This window comes from Pithys albifrons, chromosome 4 (assembly GCF_047495875.1).
Source record: "Pithys albifrons albifrons isolate INPA30051 chromosome 4, PitAlb_v1, whole genome shotgun sequence".
NCBI lineage: Eukaryota > Metazoa > Chordata > Aves > Passeriformes > Thamnophilidae > Pithys > Pithys albifrons.
Window position 1 is genome coordinate 46094443 of NC_092461.1, and position 27472 is coordinate 46121914.

At 40.5% G+C, this 27472-nt stretch overlaps 1 protein-coding gene across 1 annotated transcript in view; it reads left to right on the top strand.

Moving 5' to 3' along the window:
• The first annotated feature begins 1328 nt into the window (after positions 1 to 1328).
• The window catches only part of SYBU (syntabulin), a 42731-nt gene continuing 16587 nt past the window's right edge, over positions 1329 to 27472 (top strand). The window contains exons 1-3 of the mRNA XM_071553970.1: positions 1329 to 1460; positions 1669 to 1855; positions 16739 to 16936. Coding sequence (XP_071410071.1) covers positions 1434 to 1460; positions 1669 to 1855; positions 16739 to 16936 — 412 coding nt within the window. The 5' untranslated portion in view covers positions 1329 to 1433. The remainder of the gene's footprint in view (positions 1461 to 1668; positions 1856 to 16738; positions 16937 to 27472) is intronic.

Below are 27472 nucleotides of genomic sequence, written 5' to 3' on the forward strand. Positions count from 1 at the left end.
GTAATGGATCTAATTCTGACGCCAGGTTAATAAATTAGTAATTATAACTCGTTAGATATTCAACAATCAGTGTGCCAGTACTCACCAGTGTCCTCTTTCCTCTTCAAGGTCTAAATGAAAGCATCACCTTTCCTGTTCCTGCTGGTATGTCCTCTGCACTATACATTAAAGGCACATTTGCTCTTAATTATTTTTGAGACAGTATTTAATGTTTATGCCCTAATAGCAAACAAAAGTTCCCAACAGGAATTGGGCCCTTTATAGGTGCCATGGGAAAATTAACTCTACCCCAGATTTAAACTAGGACAGTAGGAAGCATACAAAGGGAATCTTTGCCAAAAAATACAACTGCTGAAAGTACCACTGCTGCACACTCATTAAGTCCTATAAGCACACATCTATGTGGAACCTCAAATGAGCTTCAGACTGAGAATTTCATCACTCTTTTTGTGGAAAAGCAGTCCTTTTCACCCATTGTGTGCATGTGCATATGCATACACCCCAGATTGCAGCCCTGCTAATGCATGTTTTTTAAGCAGACCCACTCCGGGGAGCAGATGAACAAGGTTACAACATGTACATCAATAGAAGGGTCAACAACGACTACCACAATGAAAGTTAAGAGAGTAAATACACTCATTAAAAATACTATGCAGTGCATTGTCTGACAATCAAGTATGTTTTAAGTCTGAGAATCAAGTAAGTTCTTATCTCTCTACATGTTCTATAAAGAGCTGTTATTGAATAATAATAGGAAGAAATTGCTTACTTAGGAAGAAAATCTTTACTGTGAGGGTGGTGAGACACTGGAACAGGTTGCTCGGGGACGTTGTGGATGCCCCAGTCCTGGCAGTGTTCAAGGCCAAGTTGGACAAGGCCTTGAGCAACCTGGTCTAGTGGGAGGGGGGCTGGCACTAAATCATCTTTAAGGTTCCTTCCAATCCCTTACCATTCTATGATTCTATTAATAAGGAGCAGATACAATATGACGACTCACTTTGCTACTTACATACCTACACATTCATCGAGTTTGTACTGGTGTCATCTGCCCTCTGTTACGCATTTGCTTTGGTACCTTAACACTGCACACACAGACCACACTTGGCCTGCCCTTGTTTCTGTACGTTTATGTTCCTTTCTGCCTTTCGAGGCCAGGGCGCCGCAGCAGGGGCAAGAGGCAGGCGGGCAGCGGGCTCTCCTCCGGGGCATCCCACCGACAGCGGTGCCGGGGGGATGCACCTCATCCCGCACCTGCTCAGCGCCCTTGGGGCGGCGGCGGGCGCTGCGGCGAAGGCACCACGTGTCGGGGCGGGGAGCGGGGCCGGGCCGGGCGCCACCACCCCCAGCGCCGCAGCGCCAGCCAAGCCCAGCTCAGCGCATCCCTCTCGCCCATGCCAGGTGCCTGTTCCCGGCTGCGCGGCGACTGAGGAGCGATGGGGCCCCTGCGGGAGAGCGGCAAGGTGAGGAGCCGCGGAGGTCGGGGCGGCGGGGAGCGAGGAGAAGCAGGGGCAGGCAAATCTCGTCTTGCCCCCGCCCTGGGGAGGCGGAAGGGGGGCGGGGGGGGGGGAAGGGGGGGGGCGCCGGGATTTGCCTGCCCCTGCCTCGATGATGGAAGGAGGAGGGCACATCCGAGAGGTCCCTGACGCCGGGGTGTCCTTTCCCGAGCAGGAGCACAAGGCGCAGCTGGAAAAGGAGGTGTCCCGCAGCCGCATCCCCCGTCTGGTCCTCCGGCCGCAGCAGAAGGTATCCCCAGCTTCCGAATCGCCCTTTTCGGAAGAGGAAAGCCGGGAATTTAACCCGCCCAGTTCCTCCGGGCGCTCCGGCAGGACCATCAGCAGCAACAGCTTCTGCTCAGGTACCGCAGAGAGACCCCCCCCCTTGCCTCGGTGTCCCTGGGGGACACGGTGTCACAGTGTGCCCACCACGCCGACCCCCGAGCCTTCGCTGTCATACCCAGATGCAGGATCTGTGTATCGGGCTCGTATCGAGCCCTGATGAGCAACCCGGTTTGCAGATGAAGATGGGCAACCATTGATTTTTCCAGGGAAATCTAGTATCTGTTCTTTTAATATGTGTCCATAAACGACACCAGATGTTTCCATTTCGCGTTCTGCTATCCACTGCTAAAAAAGTTGACGGTTTTATTATGGCAAAAGGGTTGCTTTAAAGGAAAAGACGTGCCTTAAAATCTGCAGTGTTGCTTTGAGGCATTTTGAGCAGCCCTTAAGTCAAGAGTCTGTAAAACAGGGGAGTTAATATTTAAGGGTATTCGACTGCAATTCCTTTTGATGTAGAGGCGATGGTCTATCTCCATGAATCAGAACAGAAGATGTTGAAGTTTTCACTGTCATACTGAACTAGTTTTGTTTATTTTAGAATTCAGGCTTCTCCTGATGAATGTGTCTCCAGACATTGGGAATGATGGCTTCTCCACAGGGAGGCCAGTGGCTGGTTGATTGTTCAGAAGTAAATTATTACTCTCCAACTGTAAACCACAAAAGTGTCATTTGCTCTTCAAATAAGTATATCCCGTTATGTGAGACAGAACTTAAAACTGAATTTTTTTATGTTAAATATTTGCCCTGTGTAGAGTTTAGCACAATTTAAGTGCCTCAACTAGCAGTGAGAGACTCAGATGCCTACTAGTGGTGAGTAATCTTTCTATTCAGTGAAACTCTTCACCATTTATGACATTACGCACATGGATAACAGAATTGAGGGTTGCACCAGAAACACCTTGGACTCTATATGCACATGTTAATTTGAAGGTATTTTGGTGTCCAAAAATTGTTTTCAATAGTCAGTATTTTGGAGAGCATAACATTTTTAGTGGTGTACATTGAAGTGGTAGGTTAATGGTGGGACTCGATGACCTTAGGGGTCTTTACAACCTAAATCTTTCTATGATTCTGTGATTCCTTAAGTAAATATCTGAATTGTAACAAGTATTTTTGTAATAATTAATATCAGAGTAAGTTCCTAAATGTCCTTTTTATATTATTATTCTTAAAGTATTTCTGTTACATGGGGTTTTCCTTGGAATAGACTGAAATGCTCATATTTATCTTTCTCTTCACTCCAGTGGATCAGATTATTATTATTTTTTTAATTCCTTTAACAGAAAACTGTGTGTTGAACACAGTGTACAAGTTTTCCTAGGTGAGAAACTCAATATCCATGTTTGAGTCTAGCTTTGCCAAATTTTGCAATTCAGGCTCAGTGGAATGAGCTGTTTGGTTATTGTTTAATGAACAATGCAGTGGATTAAACAAACATCATTGGATTGTAAGAATGCTTGAGTCTTTTTCCCATGCCTTTTTAATCCCCCCACCTTACCTGCTTGAAAAGCCCTTTTGCCTCTTCCAAAGAAATAAAATCTTTTTAAGCTTTCTACAAATAATGTTATTTTTATGATCTCTCCCAAATGGCTGCTTTTCATCCAGATTTTTGCCATGTGTTGACAAGACTTTCATCTTGATTACTGACAGTTTTTTTCATCTTTTGGATTTGTACCGTGTTCTTCAGATCTACTCAACATGTAGCTGCCAGAGTGATATACCCTTGCTGTCCCACTGCACCACATACGCTGTCTTGAGTCACAACAGCACGTTGTATTTACTCTGGGTGTGTCTGATCTCAGGGCTGTACAGTTTTAAGGCACCCTTCACAGAGAGCACAGTGCTGGTGTCTTAACCTGCATCTTAAGCACAACTGCTCATTCTTTTATTTCTTTAATTCAGTTTTTATTATTCCATGAATGCTGCATTGATTTAGTTTAAATTTTTCCCCATGCTGATAGCTTTGTGCTTCTAGAGCTGCCTGCAGCACCTGCACATGTACAGACTACCCAGTTTGACTGCTGTGAGTCTTCAGACCTTATGCGGCCAAGGATCAGCCAAGGCACTGTCCTCCATCCCAGAACCTGGTTCAGTTTTTTCTAGGTTTGATGGATTTTTCACTGTGATGCAGGTATGACAACAGTCACTGACTCGTTTTCCTCATTCTCTGACATCTCTTTGCTACCCTCTACTTATGATCCCTTTTCATTATAGTATGACTAATTTAGATTGAGATTTCCCAGCAGCAGCAGGTGGGTGCTAGTTCCTGTTTCTGGGTAGGAGATGGCGAAGAGCTTCATAGAGAAGTGAGTGGAGGGGCTGCAGCTCTAGCCTGCCTTTCCTGGCACTTCATCTTGATTGAGAAGTGGCATGTGCTGAAAAGGTGTTTAAAATTAGCAAGTAGAACATTTGGAATGGATGAGCAAATGAATAATATGAACAACAATGAAGCAGTATGGAAAAGTTCATGAGCATTTGGATGTATGTCTTTTTTGTAGCTTCTTTGGAGCATTAAAGTCCAAAATGTTCTTGATAAGCAGCAGATAGTATGAATTGATTCCTGCAATAATTCCTTTCATCTTTAGCCTTCTTTTGTCAACTTTTTCTCTACCTTTTTTCCATTGTTATTGACATCACGGAGTTATGATCAGTAGATTACTTTTTACACCAGTAGAAATTACTTTTTTCCATTCATCCATTAAATATGTATTTTCTGCTTGATTCCCTAGACCTTCTGGTGTTGTCCATTTTCTCTGTGTGTTTACGCTGGCCCAGTGCAAAAGTGAAGGCTTGGAGTTCTTTCTTTCTAAATGAGAGTCTCAGGATCCTCTAGGTATTACTAATGTTGGTTTTGGGAACCGTGGCAGTGCTGCAAGCATGGTAGCAACAGCAAAAAGTACCTCTTGGCAACAGAAAAGAGACAGTTTTTGTAATGCTTAGTTTCTTTTGAAGAAGTTGTTAGTTCTGGCTATGATGGATTTTAATTTGCGTGATCAGCTCCATCTTTGTCTTGTTTGACTGGGTCAGAGACTCACTTGACTATGTTGGTCAATTATTTGCAGTTGATTTTATGTCAGTTTTGCTTTGTAACTCCACATGAGACACAGTGAGACTCTTAGTCTTGTCTGTGATACTCCTGATGAAATATGTTTTTAATATTCTTTGTTTTTGCCAAGTGAATGTGGATGCTGTCTGGATGTTGTGTAAGCAAGCTGAGCCTTTGTATCACTATTCACTATGCACAATCCTTCCTCAAAATCTTAGAGCATCTGGGGTCTGGGTTGTCTGGGCTTGATATGGCAGTACTTCTCTCCTTTGGCTTGGAAGTCAGCCACAGAAGTTGTATGATGTCAAACGATGAAAAAGCACTCTCCCAGAAGCTTTTTCTGGCTCAACTGCTACTGAACATTTGCCCATGTCATGTGTGTTTTTCTCATAAGTTGCACTTGGCTTCAAAGTGGCTGTGTGCACTTACCTTGTCAGTTGAGCAGAGAACACAATTTAAAGCATCTCAAACAAGTAATCTGCTGATGGATCCATGGCAGAGCAGCTGCTGGGCCTTTGGTCATTCCAGTTAGTGTTTGCCTTGTAAGAAATACGATAAATTGGGTGGGGCATTTTCCTTGATTTTGGTTTCCATGTCCTTTTGATTGCAAGCCAGTTGCATATTAGTTCAAAGTCAGCCTGAACATGCTAAGATCAGTAGGTGTGTTTAGTTGTTCTTTTAAAAAGGATTTTAGTCTGAGATTTACATTTTTTCTGCTTTCAGTTTCTAAATAGCTCTGCTTTTAAATTTGTCTTTATGAGGAAGACTTGTGAAGTGCTACCTTTATAAAAATGCTCAAGCTCTCCTTCAGCCTTTTCTCAGAAGCCAGCTGCCTGAATTTCTGCAGGTAATGCAGTGAAGCTTTTGTAACTGAGATGCAGCTTTGCAGGTGGCACTTTGGTATTTACTAGTTGGTTCAGCAAAAGAATTTTTAAGCCAGAGGACTTGGTTTATGCCCATAGCAAACAGTCCATCTTTTCTTGGGCTTACCTGTAATTTAGCTTTTTACCTAGACTGAATAATCCTACAGGCTATTGAAAACCAGTAGCATCTCTTGTACGTCAATGATTGTGACTCTCTCTAACACAGTCTTCAAAATAGGAGTTGAAGCTTCTTTTTTGCTTTTTCTTTAAAATTTTAAGATCTAGTTCAATTCTTATTCAACTTCAATCCTTATTTCATAACTCCTTCTTTTCTAGTGTAAACTTTTTTTAAAAAATCTTGTCCTTTGCATGTATGGCACAATAAATGTGCCCCTGTACAGCAGCTGCACTGTAAGCCCGGGGGTGTGGGTGATGCAGCAGGAATCTCAGTGTTGTCATTGCCTGCTCACTTGCTCCTGTGCACAGGCCCCTTGAACTCAGAGATAATTTGCCAGTTGGCCCTGCTATATTGATCAGTGCTGGGGCTGAGTTCACAGTGCATGTGCCGAAAAGAGCACATAGGCTTTAGACAGGCTTACTGAAGTCCATGTGAATGTGCAAGCCATGTTGATAACCACAGACAAGAAGAAGATGGTTTTACAGGTGTTACGGAAGAAAAAAATTGTACCTTCTCGCACTTCAATAAATCATTTCTTTGCTAAACCACTGAAGTAGGTTGTATTGTAAACCAGCTGGCCTTGGAGGCTACACTATTTAAATGTGTATACTTAGATATATATATTCCTGAATAGAAACAGATACAAGACAACAAATTTTTAGTATTTTAACAAGTCAACATATTGAAGCCAGAGAATAAATTACTGAAAATAATTTTTCCTATTATTTGTGTGTATATACATATGTACTATCATGGAAATACTGGGCACTCCCATTTTTCTTGTTTCTTGTTAGAAGAGAAAATATTTTGTTTAAATAGTTCCTTTGGTTTTCGTCTGAGTTACTGATTCAGAGAGACATGGTTAAAAGTTCTCAAGTATGTGATGCTGTCCTTTATGCTATGTTTTTTCACAGTCTTTTTGCATTTCTTTCCAGACTTCTGAAGTGGAGGTCTTCTCCAGTGCATTTGTTTACTGCACTCTGTAAGGCAGTTCAGTGATCACTGTGATATTAATTTACAAAAATGTTGAAACAAAGTCTGCTTTCAGAAATGCACATATGGGCAATTTGCATGAGGGTGATACTAGTGACATGCTTCCTTTTTTCACTGCTGCTTCCCTAGAAAATTTTCTGCTGGGTCAGCTTACATGCAAATAATTTATTATAGCTTAATATTGTGAGCTGCCAGTTCTGTTTCCTTGGCACACAGATCGGTTCCAAACATGGAAATGAGAAAAGTGCCTAGGTACTAAAGAGCAAAGCCTGCTCATTCCTCAGTTTTTGGCCTTTCCCTTCTTCCCTTTCAACTTCACTATTTATTCCCTCTTACTAAGTAACAATCCTTTTGTTTCTCTTGCCACACAACAACAGCTGGAAGTCAAAATATTTGACCTTTTGTATGTTTTTTTATCACCTTTTTATGTATCTGGCAGTACTGTGAACCTTTAAAACCTGACCTAGAGCCTCCTGAGGTCAGTAGAATAGTTCCTGTCCTGAGAACAGTCACCCTTTCTACTACCCTGTTTGTTGGAGCTTGCTGTGTGCTACAGGCTGAATTCTAAATAATATAATGTATTTTCTTCACCACAAATGGATAATCTAATATGTTTTATACAGTGATTTTCATGCAACTTTCTATTCATTTGAATATTGTCATACATATTGAAGAAAGTCACAACTTGTAGGAGGAATGAGACTGTATTCAGAAGTCTTTGATTTATTTTGTATTAAAAGAGAATCTTGATGTTTTAAGAGAAACTCAACATGACATGTTTTGATCCTACATTTATAGGGTTAATATATATCCTTGACATTTTGGAACACTGTTTTGAGGTGTATGTATCACCAGTTACAATGAGTGGCTTCTATGGTGTTCCTGAGTGCCAGCCTTGGCTTGAGGACATCTAAAAATATTATGCATAAACAAAAAATTAATAGAATATATGTGGTTCCCTTCCATTAGAAGGTAATCAGTGCAACGTTTTGAGCTGATGTTGAAGCTGTGAGGGTCACAGCCATATGCTGTCAGCCATGGAGTCAGAGCTATATGAGAACAAAGGAGTATAACATGTTGCACCATTTGAGGAATGGGTACAAATTTCTGTGTGGTCTATTGAAAATTTTTATTCCAAAAATGGTACCTTCAAAATTGGAAAGAATATTTATAATTTCATCCTTTGCTACCTAATGGAATAAACACATAACACACACAAAGAAACTCATCTATATATATGTATAGATGTCACATAATATCAAATGGGTAATATTTCTTATACTGGATGTAGTCAATGCTTTCCTACCAGGGGTAGCAGCAGTGGTTCCACTTTTAGCTGTTGTCCTCAGAAAAGGTTAGTGAGGTCTACTAAAGTGCTTTAAAAAAACCACACCAAACAGAAAAGACTCTTCTTTGCCTCTTTTTCAGACTCTTTCCTGACCTTACCTTTAGTTGAAACTTTTCTGTAAAATTTTTAAATAGATTTTTCAGTCCCTTATCATCTTAAACCCCTTGTCCAAATGTGATCTGTGATGTGCTATCAAAACTCAAGGAGCTGTGCTATTCCTGACCACAGCACTCTCCTAGTAACAGTACTATTTTTATTGATATTTTTACTGGTAAGCCCTTATGCTTCTGTTCCATAATGCTAATACCATTAGTGGGGCTATAAATGTAATGGCAAAGCAAGTAAGCCACAATTACATAGTCCTTATTTTTCAGATGGTTTCATAGAACTCACATCAGTCCTCCCTGTTAGTGAAATGTTCAAATAGAAGGAGCATTAGTAGATTTACTGCTGAAATCAATTAAAATTTGCTGCTTCAGTATGACTTAGCTATTCTACAGTCAGATGTTGAGTTGATACCTTTAAGGGCATGTTTATGGGAAATCCTGCATTGTAACAGATGCCCAAGCTGTACAAGCAAGTCAGTCTGTCTTTTTTCACCTTTCTCTCCCCTCTTCTGCATAATTTTAGCCTGTCATGCTGTGACTGGGCAAAGAGGACCACTTACCAAATTCAGTGAGCAGCTCTCATGCTAAATTTTCAGCAGTGACATTAGTGGTCAGCCTATGGGTGTGACAGAAGCAAGGCCAAGGTGGCTGGTGAGTAACAGATTTAAAAGCTGCCTGTATATTAATGTTAGGAAACTCAGCAAGCATCAGAAGCCAGAGATGTTTAGTCTTGATTTTACTTACTTGACTACAGGGTTAAACTTTATGAGCAGAACTTTAAAATCAGTAGTTCAGGCTTGAAGGAGAGACTGTGAATAACAGGGTGGAATATCCAAAAAATGTAACAAAAAAGCATGTAGGTTGTAGGGACCTCTGGAGATGATTTCATCCAGCCTCCTTTTTGAAGCCAGATTGTTTCCAGCCCTCATTCACAGAAGCCGTGATTTGATAGGTGACCACAGGGAGTGGTGGAGCTGCTAGCCTGCCTTAGTTCACAAGCAAAATGGAGCATAGTTAATTTAAGTTCTGTCTGCAGAGGCACTGAGATAAAGTATGGAATTAATTTGCTTAGCCGGATTTTGTATCTGTAGGTCTCCTCTCCTTTCCTGACAGGGCTACAGTTCCGGTTGCCGTTCTGCTCTCCTTTTGTGTTTGACATCTAGGAAGACACTTACCTCACAAGCACATGATATTCTGAGACATTTTCTTAAATACCAAGCCAAACAGGTCTTAAAAATTAGTTTCTTAACTATGAAATAAGTTTAGAATTGATCTGAAGGACCAAATGTAGTAGCATTTCTTAGGACTCTACTTTTATTGAAATTATTGAATATTTTTTCAACAGTCTGTGATTTCGTAGGTGACAAATTGTTGGTAGCAAATTATTAACCTTATAGAGTACATAAAATCACCTATTGGAATGGTTTCAGTAAAAATTAAAGGTTTTCGTCCAATCAGGAGCTGAGGAGAATATTCACACTTCTTACCTTGAGCTGTGCTGGTTTCTGGGCATGTGAGGGTTCCTCCAGAGGGCTGTTCTGTGTTATGGTGAGGGTGGATTTATACCTGTTGAGACCCTCATGGTGTGGATATGAATATGGTCCTGCCTTTGTCTTTCTATGTGTACTACTAATTTATACTGTTATATTTCATCTGCTGCTTTTACTGTTTCCGAGTTGTTCCAGAATGACATTGCAAATCTTCCATTAGTGGTGTTTTCTGCCTGAGCAGTGAGCCCTTTGCACCTCACTGGTTCAGCTGCCTGAGTCAGGGCAGTTGTGCTAGTCCATAGAGAGAGGTGAGATCCTTCAGGTAGTGACTCAGAGCACTGGGATGACTTAGCCTGATTTAGGCTGTCATTGTGGGTCACTCTCCAGAGGACCCCCCTTTTCTGTATTTAATACAAAAAGAGCCTTGCAGGTGGAAGCTTTGGTGTCTGTCAGCAACTTTCATTATTGCATAAGCACCCCTGTGCTACAAGACCAGTCATGAAAAGAAGACAAAAGAAATTTGTAGTGGGTCAAAATGTGACCCAGACAAGCAGACTGAGAGATTACCCTGAAAAATTCTGAAATACCCTTGGTGGTTCCCTCACTGTCAGAGGCCATCTTGCAGTACACCATCATGGCAGAGTTGTGGGTACCGACACTAAAATCCTCAAATGAATGGAAAGGGAGCTGCGAGGAAATTTATTTTGTCTTAGTACTCTGCACATTTAAAATTTCATTAGTGGCACATGTTTAATTCTGGAAACCACATTTCTTGGTGGAATTTCAGAATATGTACAGACTGAACATTGGTCAAGGGAACCTTAGGAGATGAAAGTTGGACAGTGCAATAGGGATCAGGTAGGAACTGAGCAGTTCAGTCTCAGAGGAGTGCCTAAGTAGATCTGGCAGCTGAGAGTGAAAGTAGAAAGAAGTCACCGCTTTCTCAGCGAGAGCATCATTAATTATTTGGATGTGTTATTTAAGGAGGTTGTATATTCAGTGTTTCTTGAAGCCTTTAGAAAAGGCAATATTTTCCTAAAGAATGTTCTAAGGCGTATTCCAGTGAACCTTCTAAAGTCTCTGTGCTCAGAAATTCATCACCTCAGAACATAGAGCCTAAAAGTCTACAAGAACAGTATTTTTGTCCGTTGTTAAGAGTATTATTTTCTTTAACTTCATTGTTTATATTTTGACTGTAATATTTAAAAGTTAGTCAGTGCATGCAAATGTCAGAGGGTTTTGAGAACTTTCCTGATTGTTTGTGTGAGGACACACTATCACATGCTTGGCTTTGAAACTTGGTAGGCGTGTCTGATCTGGAAGAGAACTTCGTCATAGAATTTCAGTGATGTAAAACCAGCTGATGTTCAAAGGAAAAGCCTACTCCTAGAATGTTCTTAGGAGGCCACTGTGAAAAAGGACACCATGAAAGAAAGCAGTGAAAGTCGTGTGTTATGTGATTTTTCTTCTTGTGCAAGTAAATAATTCAGGCAATATCAGAAGTACAGGCTTTCACAGCACTATTTGCCAGCTTTCTCTCTTTTGTCTTCCTGATGTTCATATGCCTTAGAAGGTAATTCAAGCCTACCCATATTCCTGAGAAATCTGGATCAGAAATCCTTACTGGGGCAAAACTCCTGTCCGTGTTACAGCACTGAATCCTTTACTGACCTTGTTGAAAATTACACATATGTTGTGTCTTCAGCACAAAGTGAATCCCATCGTGGATTCATCTGCTCCTGTTACCCTATTTTGGAGAGAGATTCCTTATTTTGGCCGTTTTCAGGGCAGGTGAAGGTCTTCACCTCCTTCTGTCAGAGATGCAGTGGGGTTTTAGAGGAACCTACAAGTCTACAGGAAATACTGAACCCACACTGCCACATTTGCATTGTTCCACATAGAGATGAGGAGCAGAGGTGCTCGCTGTGGCAGTGAGCAAGGCAGATGGGCAGGCTGTCTGCCAGATGCAGGGGGAATCAGCTTGATGTGCTGTCAGGGTCCACAGGGAAGTCTGCTGCTCTCCTGTGGGGAGTTCACCTACAATATTAAATACAAATAAATATCTGTTAAGGCTTCAGCAGCGGGGAAGGATGAAGGTAGATGCAGGCAATTTGGCTGGCACCGAGCAGCTGGAGATTACATCATTGTTCACCAGGACTTTTCCTTGTGCCAGGATTGGGTGACTTGTGGGTCAGATGGGGAGGTGGATCCCCTCAGTGTTCCGAGGAGCTTTGTTTGCCGTTGATGGTGATAACTAGCATTCCATAGGCAGCTCTCCCTTCCTCTGGTAGTAAACACTTTGATTATTCAAAAGGCTGACACAGAAAAATATTTCTCTGCAGTTTGCCCTAGTTTTGGAAAATTTATAATTATGTTCATTTTTCTGGCTAATATGAAGTAGAAGGACTAGAAGTTGTACATTACATAAAAAATAACAGGTAATCAGAGGAGAGGGAGTACAATACAATCATTCATTTACTGCAGCTGGAGTGGGAGTGCTCACCTGGTTATTGGTCTATCTAAAGGTCACAAGGGCTATGAGTAGAGAAGAGCTATTCTTTGTGCCAGGCTCATTTGTTCCTTTAAAAAATGCCCCATTGCAATGAAAGCTGAAGTTCTTAAGGGTAAAATGAGGGTATGTAGATATGACATAATCTAACAGTACAGTGTCACCAGTGTGATATCAGAGGCAAGTTCGGGGGGTGGTAAATAAAATAAATTTTATGCTCTTTTTGTATGCATTATTTAGCTACCTTATTTCTTTATATGACTTAGTTTTACACACTTGGGTTTTTTAATGTCCCAATTCTTAACACTGTTGTTTTTTTCTTTGTTTAAAGTTTTATCAACTCCTATGGTTCTTCCAGGTAGCATCTCTGTGAGGTCTGCAGAACCTGTGCAGGTATCACAATAACTTTATTGGTGGAGTGATGAAGTAAATAGTTTCTTGCAGGGCTTTTATTGTTCTTTTTGTTTTAATGCAAAGTTTGGAAAATAATGCCTCACACAGAAACATGTGAGTGGAAAAGTCATGATTAAAAACAAACTGCACAAACCTTCACTTATTTCTGAATATATTTGATTACAAAATTTGTGTGCTTCCAAAGGGAGGATGCTTTGGACAGAGCTAAAGGAGCTCTTAAATGCAATTCAGAAGCTCACTCCATGGTGCTGATCTACTGCCCTGTAGGTAGCGTTTGCTCAGCCTTCAGAAGACTCTGAACCTTGGAGAAAAAGAACTGGGTACTGATCTGTGAAGAAATTGCTGCCTTCTGTCTTCTCTCTGTTGAGTTATATTGTCATGTTGATGAGAATGGAAAGGATAAAAACTAAACTAAAATCATGAGGGCAGCAATTCTGCTTTAGTCAGGATGAATGTGGGGACAGGCTGAAAACCTTATTAGTGGTCTTCTCTTTTCCTGTTATTTTGCTGGGAACTAATTCTGAGTTGCAGAAGACAGCATCAAGATGGCAAAAAGAGATGGTTGTTGGTTTAATTGTGATTATTTGAAACAAATAAATGTGATTAAGCTGGTCCTTATCACTGTTACTGCCCTTTGTGCCTTGGGAGGTGATTTGGGCAGTAGGCTGAGTTGCTCCATGGCTTTTGTCTTGGGTTGAGCTGGCAAAACACCAACTGTCCAAGACAGAGTGAAAAGGGAAGAAGAGGGAGAGAGGCAAAAACATCCTCCAAACTAGTTTTATGCTGAAACTAACTACATGTATTTATACAGAAAAGAGAAAATTAAGAGAAAACTACAATATAACACACACACAAGTTTTGTATAGTATAACAAGAAAATAACTTCCCACTCCCCAGTTAATACAAAGCCCATGACTCTAGATTCATAAGCACTCTAGAAGACACCCTGCAAGGAAGAGAAAGTATAACCACAAAATATTTCTACTTCCCTGAACTCAAACAAAAGGCAAGTAGCAGCAGAACCAGGAGCAAGGCCTACTCCAAGACAGGAGCTGCAAGACGTTCTCCTCCTAGTTCAGCCATGATGGAACTGACTAAGCCACTCCCACACACTGGATTTTAGCCCTTTTGAGATGATGTAATATGGTATGGAATACAACATTACTGGCTTGAAGAAGTCAGCTGTTAGCTAGCCCAGCCCAGCGTAAGTCAGCTGACAATGCCAGGCCTGGTCTGAACTTTAAAGCCTAAATTTTAGGCCTACCTAGCTAAACCCATAACATTCCACCCCTTATTCCATACTATATTACGTCACTCATATCTTAAATCTTTCTATTCCCGCGCTTAAACAGTCTTTGTTCTTTCCAGGGCCGTCTTCCAACCCTCCATATTGTAGGTAATAGTCCATTAGGATGGGGTAGGTACTTTAGGCAGGAAAAAACAGTTCATCATTGGACACCAACACCAGTTCAGCTCAGGTCCTCTTCATCTGATGGTTTATGTCCTGCAACACAGAACTCAAAATGCAAGTTACCTTCTTCCCCAAGGGTAGATGTCCTTGAGGCACACATTGGAATTATCCCAACCCCTTCTTAGGGGTCACTATACCCTCATTAGGGTCACCATCCCCACTCTGGGGTTACTGGCCCCACACTGGGGTCTCCATCCCCTTCTGAGGGGTCTCTATTCCCTTCTCAGGGGTTTCCATCCCCACACTGGGGTCACTATCCCCTTCTCAGGGGATTCACAATAGCGGATAACCTGGGAAATAATGTCCATGGTTAAATCCACCCCTCGGCCTCGTCCACCTACAGGTGGCCTGAGGCATCATGGGCCCATTGAGTCAGGAACAACTCTCCCTTATGCTCGTCCAGGTGTGATGATCCTCATTAGCTCAGCCATTGGGCACATGAGCATCCACATGATGAATTTCTACAGATTCTACTCAAGCAGCAGTGTCCTGCCACACACCAACAGCCCACATGGGCCTCTCTATGCTTCAATTAATCATCTTTTATCGGTCCAGCCACCCTCAGAGGGGCACTGGCTGTCATCTACAAGTCAGTGTAGAGGTACAGTCTTGGCTAGTTTCCTGGTTCAGCAATGTCCAGTAGACTTGGTTGTTCTCCTCCTCCTCTCGGCTTGAGGGCAGGGCAGCTTAATTGCTGTTCTCGGCTCTGTTCTGGGATCTCTACTTCAACATGTGGACAGCTTTTTTTACCAGCTTTTCTATGTTTTGATTTCCATACCTGGACTTCAAGCACAGATGTAGATGCACTGTCCCACCTCCTTGTGTCTTTCCCCTGATCACACAGGAATGACCACAGTGCACCACATGACTCATACTTGGGGTTTGCTCTTTGTCGAGGTGAGGCAGGAGAGAAAGACTGGTCTTTTGGGCTGTAAAGCCTCTTTCTCGAGTGGCTACATTCACAGCAGGCACAAGTCAAGCTGTTTGAACTCACAGAAACAGTCAGTAAAAGGAATAAAATGAGCATCCAGTAGCAAGAGAACATTGTTTATCTTATTTGTTCTGGATGTACCAAAACAATGCAGATATCAAGGAATGTTGCTATAACAATGCTCCCAGGAACCCTGCCAAGCTTACGGGACACTTGCCAGCGTCCTTGAGTTTGTCCATGTTCTCTACCATTATCTGTCTTGGGTTGAGATGGGTGGGGGTAAGCATAACTGGCCAGTCATGAAGGAAAACTGGATCACATGAAAAGATGAGGGTTTTCCACTGTATTGAGGGAGCAATAATTAACAGTAGCAAAGCTGCTCTTTCCTGCAGAGGGGAGGTGGGCAGGGAGGTGTTAAGATAGATAGGGGGTGACCCTTCTACCTCATAAATGCACAGTCATACACTGAATTTTAAATCAATCTGCCTATGCAAAACTCAGTGCAAGGCTTGACCAAAATTGTGAACAGGGTGGAAGTGGTAAGTGCAATATGGTCATGCAAATTATTTGGCTCAGTTGCAGGTTCTTCTTTGGGTTTCATGTTAGGCAAAGATAATGCACCAGAAGACTGCAATTGCATAGTTTACATGGCAGCTTTCATTTTGTCCCAGGAAAGAGCAATTACATTTCTCCAGGACAGTCAGAGTAGTATGTTTGGTTTTGTTGTGTATCACTTAAACCACCATGACTTTTAAGGGAGCTGCAATTACTGGATTACAGGGGATGTGATTAGATGAAACAGAGGTTTGATGTGTGGATTTCTTTCAGAATCAGCCTTCTTACTTTGCCTTCAATTTTCAAGAGCTGGAGTGTTTCTATCTCTGGAGGTCAGGAACCCAGATCTGTTCCCTGGGTGGCTGCTGATGCCCTGGAGGCCCCAGTGTGCTCTCAGATGAATTTAGCTTTAAACAAAAGCAGCCTGTGTATAACCTGCTTTCTTCAGAACTGGGTACCTCACAGACACTTGTCAAAAATGGAAGAGTTCTGTGATCACAGTTGCTTTTAAAGGAAAGACAATTTTGAGGAACTCTGGTTCATTCCAGTTAAATGAAATTCCTGAATTTGTGCACATGGGCTGCTGTTCTCTTGTTGTTCAGATATGGGAATATTTCTTCAAGGAAAGCATGTGGCCTCTGCTTGCTCTGCATCCGGTGTGCGCTACACAAGGCACTTCTGTGTCTCATATGTATCTTCATGCTATAATGTTCCCTAAGCTACCTAAAGGAATTAAACTTGGATACGAATTTTCATTTTGTATCCCCTGATTTTGTATTCTGTCAGATTTAGCAAAACAAATACTTACCCTTTTAGTCTGTCATAGGGTATTCAAGACTTCTTCACAAAATGGGTGAAACAAATAGCTTCTCACCAGGTTTCAGAGGCAAGGTTGTGCATATACTGTAAAAAGCTGTAGTTCAAGCACTCTTTCTTTTATTTGGCTAGCTTTAATGTGCTTATTAATTAGAAGTGTTGCTGTTCTATCTTTTCAGATGACACTGGCTGTCCTAGTAGCCAGTCAGTATCTCCAGTTAAGACTCCTCCTGATGTTGGAAACAGTCCAATCAGTTTTTGCACTGTTAGCGATGGAGACTTCTCCAGGAAGAAATTCAGTCCAGGGTCAATGAGTGAAGGGAATACACAGCTGGCTCGATATAAGAAGGAGACAAAGACAAGCCTTGTAAAGCCCGGTGAGTATAATTCCTTTCATTTCATTAATTACACTATCTAATTGACTGGTACATTTACAGATGTCTACTTACATTGGGTTGTACAGTCTGTGATACCACTAATGCTGACAGCAAATAAAAAAAATAGTTAAGTGGTTTCTATGGAGCCACCTGCAAGATATGAAAACACCATTGGTATTGTCTTTTTCATGGAAATATAATTAACTGACATCTTTGCTTTCTTTTATGAGGCTCAATGGTGATGTCAAATCAATGAAGTGGATTTTACCCTGTTTCGTAGTAATTGTACACATATTTCACTTGCCAAAGATAAATGACTCTTAATATGAAAGCAAGTCTTGTGATGTTCTTAGATTTATGGATGGATCCTATCCAAATTTTACGCTGCCAGGATGTGATAACTCTGGGGATATAACGTGTCAGACCAAGGCAAGAGGACGGGCAGCCTATGTGTGGGAGTCAGTTAGATTTGGACCTGTACTGCACTGGCTGAACCAAGAGCATGTCTCCCAGTGCCTCAGGCTGCTGGGACACCTCAGACCACCAGCTAAATCAGCACCTGCTTGTCGCACATCCGAGACTAAATACCCTAGTGTGCCATTGGTTGCTGAAATTGTAATGAGTAGATATAAAATAGTTTTGTGATTCATGTACAGGCAACTCTTGATTGCAAATGGTCAGGATATTTGTGCTGTTATTTAATTAATCATGCAGACAGTGCTGGGCTTGTACAGAGCCAGCTGCAGAACTGACATGGTTTATGGGCTCAGGTACCTCCTGGCAATACTATTTCCAGAGTCATTTTACCTCTGGAAGCAATTTTATACACTTTCATGAAAAGCCAGCTCAGATTTGCCAGCACCATGTTTAATCCAGAAACAGTAGAGAATCTGTTGCAAAATCTCTTCACTCTCTTGGTCATTGAAAGGGCTGATTAAATCTGATTTACCGCTGTTCTTTGGCTCATTTCATAGCGCCATGTTACTTGAGTGTTCCCAGTCTCCCATTGCTGTGCATAGTGGATGATAGATAATAATTTTTTCAAGGTTTATTTTCTGTTCCATTAAAAGCAAGGAATCTAATGCAGGCAGAGTGCAGTGAATGTGGTGTAAGACGGTCAAATCTGCAGCCATGGCTACCACAACAATTTTGTTTGTGAATATGAATGTGGCTTAGCAAAATGTGGATAATGAATTGCAAAAGTTTTTTTCTACTGGAGAGTCCTATACACATGGAAAAGAATTATGCACCTTTTTCAATAAATTAGTTCATTATTTTCAATTTTACCCTTAAATAGCCTTTTTCAGTAACAGTCAGAAGTCATATTATTGATGGCATTATTTCAAGTCTTTGAAGAGACATAATTTAGGTATTTACATATTCTTGTAAGTGAGCCACCATGTAGCTGTCAGTACCTCTGCACTGATCTCTAACATTGCAAAACTTGTCTCTAGATTTCAAGCGTGTCACTCCTGAGATCCATCAAAACTCTCAGAGCAGCAACTGGGCCTGATTAACAGAGCACTTCTAAGTTCCTCCTGCCAAATACCTCATAACTTTTTTAGTGGAAAGTTGTTCAAACTCACATCATAGTCAGTGTGAGAGTGACAAAAGTCAGGAACATTTCAGAAATTGAAAGCATGACAGGGACCAGCTGGGGTTCATTTTCCTCAGTGATGGCCACAGATGTTTATGTGATTCTGTTCCATTGCTGCCTTTTGGCTTCAGGTGGACCAGTCTCTTCCGCATGACCTACCTGAGCATGAATTTCTCGTGACTCAGTTGGAAATATCTAGCTGTTGTGCAAAGAGGAGGCATCACCAAGCAGCAAAACACACAAGCAGTAACAGGGGAGCAGCAGAAGGCAGGTGGGATATGGGAGGAGAATAACGGCCGTGTGTCCTTGTCATACATTAAAGGAATTGTGCACAATTTTCTCCTTACCAAAAGCCGTCTTGATTTATGGAGATTCTATCTATTTCGTATTTATCTAAAATGTCTTGGGATAATAACCACATAGCAGGAGTCAAACATGAGAGACAAAGATTTACCCTGCTGCTATCTTTTACCCTGTCCTGCGCTACATTTTGTAGGCAGGTACATCAGTCACTGTGCACCTTCAAAATGCCTGTCATTTTGCTGAAAAATCTATCTGTTTCCCAGAGTATTTTCTTGGAACATGCTGAATCTCAGAAGAAATACTTACATAAATATTTAGATAATTCAGGAAATGTCAAAATGGGATAGCACTGAGAATGAACCCTGGGATGTTTTTAGGCTGTTCCCAAGCTCAGATACTTTTCTGCTGCGCTAGTAACATCACTTCATCTTTCTTTTTTGTACTTCAACATACAAATTACACAGTCTTTTTTTTTTCTCTAACAGCCTAAGGCCTTGTTATATGGATCTAAGCCATCTTTCTCTCTTGAAGTATTAACTAGCTAGATTTCGATATCGTTCATAATTTATGTTGTTTGCATAGAGAACCATACGTAATCCTGGAATGCATTTTTCTAAATCTCTAAAATATTTATAATCATGGAGAAATTATACATTTGAGAGAGCTGATAATAGTTTATATTGTGCATTAAATGTGAATCACAGCAGTGTAGAAGTGAATTTGGTTTAAAACCTGTGCCTGCTTTCCAGGTAAGGAGGGAGAGAGCAGGAATGTAAGGGTGATATATAATATCCACTCCATAAAGTTGCAAGCCTTTCAATTTCTGGATTTGAGAAGTTTTTCCTTCTTTTGGGTGTGATTCATCTATACAATGCTAAAAGCAATGCAAAATATGTTGCAGAAAATACTCTTGCAAAAAGGCACAAAACCCCTTAATTAACATTAGTCTTAGTTTTGTATCAAAATACTGTTCAGAATCCTACAGTTTTTGTAACTGAATAAACACGATCAACATGTTCACATTCTCGGTGTAGTCCTCCTGCAAGGATCCATCCTGAATTCCTGCAGCTCATGTTCACATCCTGTTCAGAACAGTGAGAATTGTTTTGCTTCCTTTGACAGTCATTCTCATCTTCTTTTTTGACTTCCATTAAAATACTTAATGAAAGGATTAAAAATCTGGATTTGCTAGCTACAAAGTACTCACTAACTTTCAAAGACATTGATAGAGAATCTTTAGCAGGAGTTGTGTCAATGACTTTTAAAAGACTTGCATGTTTAAACTAATACAGAGAGGTGTTTAAATCTCCGTGGGCATCATAATTTTAAAAAGGGCACCTGATCAGCTGATTGTGTTCAGCGTTTCTGACAAAGGTCTGGTCCTTCTTGCTTTTGATGTTATAGGCACACTTGGGACAGTGATGTTATTGTGGAGCTGTTTCTTAGAGCCCATGGAATTGCTGAAGTTTCACATGAAATTATTAAGACTTAAGAAAAAAATCATTTTCCGTTCCAGACCATACAGCAGCTTCAGGACCCTGCAGAGTAGAGGTGTAAGCATGAAAGGAGACCTAGGTGAGCCACAGTTAGGGTCAGCTCCCAAACATTGGAAGGACTGGTGTCTGTCATTCACAGCTTGGTTCAGTAATAATCACTGCAGGTAGCAGAAGACTATGCATAAAGTTGTTTTCACTGCTAATAAAACATCTGGCCATCTGTTATTGAATCTGGCTAAAATAGCAACATTTTTGCTTACAGTGCCATTGAGCTGCTATGCATTACATTTCAAGAAGGGTGATCATTGAGAGTTTAGGCATTAAAACTTCGTTCTGTTCAAACTAATGGTAAAATCTCAGAGGCTCTCACCACATAGAGGATCTGTATTTGTTGGACAATAAGCAATGAGCACAGATTGAAAAACATGAAATTATACCTGAACACAAGAAGAGACTTTTTGTACTGTGACAGTGGTCACACACTGGCACAGGTTGCCTGGAGAAATTGTGGAATCTCCATCCATGGAGATATTCAAAATTCAACTGGATATGGTCCTGCCTAACCTGTTTCATCTAGACTTCCTTCTGGGTGGTCTCAAAAGTTTCCTTCCATCTCCCAGAGATTCTGTAATCCCGTGTTGCTGGACTTCTTGTGCCTTTAAACAGTGCATCACCCAGATCTGTAGTTAAGTAGTTGCCAGACACAATTTGTGCTTTTCCTGGCCTTTTGTAAGTTCATAAAAATGAAAGAATATTTTAAAAGTAACTTTTAATAATCACTATGTCATTGAACTTCAAGGCAAAATAAGTAGTGTGGTACTCCACATGTATTATCAGAATAGTCTTTCTTACTTCTTCCTGTTGAATTTAAGTCGTGAGTGAACAAGCCTTGGGGCAGAATATCCCAGTCTGAACAGACTAGTCTTTGAAGGCTTTAGGATTATTAGGAGTTTTAGGAGAGACAGGTGGAGCAGAATGTATTTGCCGTATTTGGTTGTTAGTATTTAGTAGTTACAGGTACTTTTTTAGTCAGAATTGGAGCTGCTAGTGATCAAAAGGAGGCAAGGGAAATGACCCTGGACAATTGGGATTATTAAGGTTAGAGCTTAAATAAGCCAAACAGGTAAGAGAGGAAATGCAAATGTTAGCTGCAAATTATGTCTTATCTGTTAAAAATGTCTAGCTCTTAAAACATAGTGTTCTTCCTGATTTTATTTTTGTTTTTTTAATGTCTAGTGTGTGAGGATTAGAGTCCCAGGATCCTAAATGTCCAGGAACCTATTTCTGGGGATCCCTTATTAAAGCAAAGAGTAGTGACTAGTAAATCTATTATTATAAAATTAGCAGATAAGTTTATCTGTATTGCTACTCTACTTCCATGTGTGTCTGTATTCTGAAGGCAGTCACTTTGGTTATTTTAAAAACAAAACATTCTGATTTAGCCTGTATTCCTGACATCTGGCTGTATTATTTTGCTGCTCTTTTATCAACTCACACCCTCATTTCAGTATGACAGTGTGGGAGTAACAGTGTCTGACTCTGATGTATACATATGTATGCATGTTCTTCACTTGGAAAACAGATGAGTTGGTGTGTAAGCTCTGCAAAAGGATTTTCTTTGAGGTAATTCTGGAAATAAACGTCACTCTCAAGAACTTCTTTCTGATTGCAAAAGGATGCAATGGTAGGACTTTATTTTGTCTTGCAAAGTCTCATAAAATATTGGAAAGACATGTTTCACTGGTGCATTTATCCAAGAACATTGTGTCTGTTATTTGCATGACTTTTGTTCATTCTCTGTACCAAATTTCTGAAAGCAGTGGGAAAAATAATAGAACTGTTGTCCCTGTTGTTCAGGAAAAACAGTACAGAATACAAAAATCAAGCTACAGAATGTGCTAACTTGAACAGTTCCTATGGCATGCAAAGAAATTTATGGTTCTTAATAACTACTAGCCCATACACCTACCTATTATGTTGAAATAGTTTTAAAAATGCTGGTAGTGTACTGTATATTCTAACTTTCTGACTGTTTGATTGTTTAAAAAAAAAAACAAACCCACACACAAAACAAAACAAAACACCTGTATTTGGAGCTAGCAAACTGCCTTTACTGATCCTTAAAATAAATTGGCATTCTTCATTTTAAAAGCAGAATCTCACAAAGATAAAGTGTTTTGAAAAGACTGGTGTTTGTCTTTCTGCTGTGACTTATGTAGCAGTACTTCATAACCCACATTCCAAGACTGCCCCTTTTCTGGGGGAGGGATAATTAAGAACAAGGGTACGCCAAACAACATTTAACCCAGTTACAAATGCAGTATTTAATCAGTGTACACCATGTTCCCATCCTGCAATCAGTCATAACCTTACCTAAGTGGTGAAGATGGGAAATTCCATTCCTAGGAATATTCAATTACTTAACTATTTGGCTGGTGTCATATGCATAAGAATGCTGAAATTAGGAAATGAGCTACACCAGGTTCAGTTTACTCCAAATAATTGGCCATAGAACCAAAAGAATTTCTGAAGATGGAGCAAGTGAAGTAAGTTGATATCAAATGATGGAACATCTTGCCATTAGGTCTCCCCTTGAAGTATTTGAATTAATAATAAGGAATCTCTTTATCTGGTTGTGTTTATTGTAAAGCATAGATTATCTGAGGGGTGCAGAGAAGCTTGCAAGTGAAAAGAGGAAGAGCAGAAGCCCAGGTTCCCCAAGTAGTTTAAACCAGATGAGGAGGACTTTAATCTGATCATTAGATCTTTAAGCAGCTCAATAGCTGGCAAAGAGCAAATACATAGTGGTGAATTACTTGTGCTTCTGGAAGCCTTTTATCTGTTTTTTAAAAAATCACCTTGTCAGTAAAAAGGGAGGAAGCACTTGGGTGTGTGTCATCTTTTTCAGATGTAATGTAAGCACATGCTTCAAATGCTTCACTTCTATCCCACAACTGATAGCAGCCATTGTAATCATCCTGACACTCAAGCCCAAGAAATGCAACATTTATTTCCCATACAGTTTTAATCACACTGTTCTCCCTTCCTTATATGTGCATGTCATAATTTTATTAGTGATACTAAAGTTTCTGAGATCTTTTCTTATACAAAGTCTAACAAATACAGTTGTCGCAGTTTTCAACCCTTTCTTTTCCTCAGTTACTTTTGCTTTTCTTCCTTCTCTTCATCTTTCATTTTGATCCCACACAAAATAGCTACTGCTGATTTTTCTAAATAAAAATATTTCTGTATGCACTGAGCCCTCCTGTGTATTTTACTGATGGGAGCTGCTTTAATTTCACGTCTGTTGCTATGGAGCTGTGTAGACTTGCCTACCTGACCTGCCAGCACAGGGAGTTATTAAGGCCTTGGTTCTACAGGTCCCAGAGGACCAGCTTGTGCTCTTGGGGGGAAGCATGTGCATATCTCACCCTCCAGGAGCGAGGATGCTGTGTCTGGGCTCAAGCCCATGCCATCCTCATAGCTTGTGTCCTGACGTTGAGCCCAGTGGTGTATGACCCTGCAGAGGTTTGGTGGCTGTAGCAGTCAGTGCTGTGAGGTCTGGGGGATGGTGGTGAGAGAGATGCTGCTGGGGGCCTGGCATTTGCAAAGCTCAGCCTCCCCAGCATACTTCAGGATCTCTAAGTCCTCATGGTGGTTTGGAATATTTCCTTCTAGTTGGGCCAACAGGCTGGGTGCAGACAGTAGATCCTGTTGGAGTTCCTCTGGCATAAATTTCTTGGCTTTTGTGATTCAAAAGAGATGAAATTTGAATCCACATAGCTCCTTAGACAACCTTCAGGAGCTGTGGGCTGCAGATGGAGTCTGACTCTCATTCTCTGGTCCCAAGTGACTGGTCCCATTGCTCAAAGGACATGGAATAGCTTTAACAGGTGAATCTGCCATTTCCCTTTCAGGGGTTACAGGAGCTATTTTGGAGGTGAGGTAAATGTGAATTCGTGATCTTTAGCCAAGCTGAATAGAGCAGAGATGTCCTGTAATGTATCTGACCTCAATTCCCGATCTGTAATGTAGCGACAATTGCTTGCATGAGTGCACTAAGATCCTACTGTGTTTTAAAGGAAATTAAACTAATGAAACCAGTGACTCTGGTGCGTGGTCTTTCTGACCAAATATTTAAGCATTTACTTTAGGATTCACTGGTTATGTTGACTAACTCTCAGTTGACTAAAAATGGGGCTGAGGTTGGCTTGGACATAAGTGTCTATATTGAAGACATCCATGTTCAGTTAAGTGAATCCTACACCCATTTCCCATGTTCTTATCAGGTCTCTGACAGCTCTGCCATTAGCCCTTATTGAAGGCATGCATAGTCTCTGGGGCTTTTAGTTCTCTTTCTTTTCTTTCTTTCTTTTCTTTCTTTCTTTCTCTTTCTTTCTTTTCTTTCTTTCTTTCTCTTTCTTTTTCTTTCTTTCTCTCTTTCTTTCTTTTCCTGTTTTTTTTCTTTCTTTCTTTCTTTCTTTCTTTCTTTCTTTCTTTCTTTCTTTCTTTCTTTCTTTCTTTCTTTCTTTCTGGAAAGGAAAGTCATTCTTAGTCATTCAGTTGTGGGAGAGAGTTCATGCTTGAAGATCATGCATGGATCTTCAAGAAAGTCTAATTAGATGCCTTTTCATCTTCTGTTCATCCCTGATAACCTTAGAAACTCTGTTTCTCCTCTTTCCGAGGACTGCTGCCCAAGCTGCCTAGCATTGCACAGGGAGATTTTTTTATATCTTTTTGCACTATGAATTCACAGAAATGACATGTTTTTAGGACATAAGATAACAAAATGGCACTGAAGTGAAGCAAGCACTCTGTAACTTCTGAAAGATAATACTGGAATATAACAAGAATAAATATTTTCAGAAAAAGATGCTTAGAAAGTTAGGTTAAAATTATTAGCATAGTACTATTTTTTTAGTTTGGATTTATATGTATTTTCAATTTAAACTTTTAATTTAAACAAATTTGCTAGATGTGGAAAACATGTTCAAATAGCCAAATATTTCTTTCAAACAGGAATAAGCAAAACAGCAGCTACAAGTAATGCTTCAGCTTTAAAGTATATTGTAGTATTTAGCCCAAACCTACAAGTTCCTGTTAAAGTGGCACAGAAAAATAATATTTTAATTCTGCATCACAAGTTTTATAATTCACCCCTTCTAAAAATTATTTTAAATGTTACTTAGTGGAGATGTAGGCAATTAATGGTTGGGCTGTGGCCTCTCTAGACACATATCTAGTTTTGTTCAGAAGACTCATTGGCTGCAAAAAGTGTCCAGATGTCACAGCAAAAATGGAGGATCCTAAAAAGAAGCCATCAGGTTGCAAGGGAGGAACTGGCAAGTAAAAGGTGAAAGCCTACACAGTTACCTGCCCAGCTGTGGGTTGGTGGCACAGGCCACCTGCAATTCAGGGTCTTGGGCACAAATTTTCTGCAGTTATATACTTAACTACTTCCTTACAAACTGAAAAAAAACAAAAACAAAAAACAACCAAAACAAAAAAAAAACAACCAAAAAAAGAAAAGAAGGTCCCTGTTGCTTAGTTTAGTAAAGGAAAAAGAAACTTATATTTACATCTGTTTGTGTGTCTTTTGGGGCATGGACTTTAGCACAGAGATGTCCAGGGCTGTGGGCAGAGTGTCTGCTCCCAGGGAGGCTGTTCCATTTTAATCTAGTTACTCTTTTACTGAGGAATGGAAGCTGAGTTCCCAGCAGGCACACTGTAACTCCTTTGTCTCTCCCTCCCTGGCCCATTAATCGTACTGATACTGCTCCAGACATACAGAAAGTGGGACGGCTGCTGTTAAAGGGAGATTCTCACCTGAGGATGCCTGCAGCCTCAACTTTAGCCTGGCACTTGGTCCAGGAGAGAGCCACTGCTCTAACTGCAAATCAGAGTGAGTAGGGGATGTGAATATGGGAGTTCTGCAGAGAGTGCCTGGGATGCTGCAGAGGATGAGATCCCTGCCAGACAATACATCTTTTGGATCCAAATGCCTTTTGATAAAGATGAAGGTCTCATGGGGCTTTGTGGGGACGTGCTTCTGCATTGGGAAAAGACAGCCGAAGGCCTGCCCTGAGAAGGACCCTGGGGTTTAGAGGTCAGACTTGAGGCACATATGGAAGATGGTAATAGCTGTCATCTTTATTTTTATTATTAAAAAAAAATCTTTTTGTATAATCAAGCAGGTTTCTTTTTGGTTTTTTTTTTCTCTTCGGCTAATCCAGAGTGGAGTACTAGAACAGAGAAACTGCTGCTATACACACTGCACACTCTTAAGTATTTATTTTAAAATGTAAGGTCAAGCTAGAACATACTTTGCAACTTGTGTATTTACTGCAGTGAATTTTCTGCTCCTTCTGGCTGTTTTCAGTGGGTTTCAGCCTACTTCACCTCCACTGAAAGAAAGACTGTGCATACAAAAGAGGCCATTGTCCATCTTCCCTTAGGAGATTTTTTTTGTATTCTGCTTTTAAATTACAATCTGTATTTTTTATGCCAATGTTTAAAATAGCTTCCTGATTCCCCTATTAAAGTATTCTGAACCTATTCCAGATACATTTTACTATGCACAACTCCCACCCACCATCACTTTTTTATTTGAATTATTTTTTCATGAAATAACATGCATAGCAGCCAGAACCCTGTGTTGCTGTTACATAGTTTTCTTTAGTTGTCCAGCTGTATTCCTCCTCCCATGATAAACCATGGTGCCAGTATACATTTTTATCTTAAGATACACAAATTGCATTCCGTTAATCTCCCTTCACAAACAGCCCTGTAATCCTGTTATCATTGTTGCTGACCTTTTCTAGAATTCCTTGATGTTATTAATGCCTTTTAAATGAGAATTCTGGGCTTTAAACTGTTTTCTGAGCAATGTTTACTCAAGAATTGATAGGTTGTTTCCTTTTCTATTTTTCTTTACATTCCTTATTGCTTTTTTTGTCTGATAACTTACTGTGTTCAAAGCAGATGTATGCAAATAACTGATTTGGGGGTTGCTGCCAAATCAAAACATTAAAGAAAATCTTCATTTCAGACTGAATAAAGACCATATTCAATCTAAAATATTTTGACTGTTTGGGGAGGTTTTTTGATGTTTTATCCCCTTTTTAAAAGAAGAAAGAAATT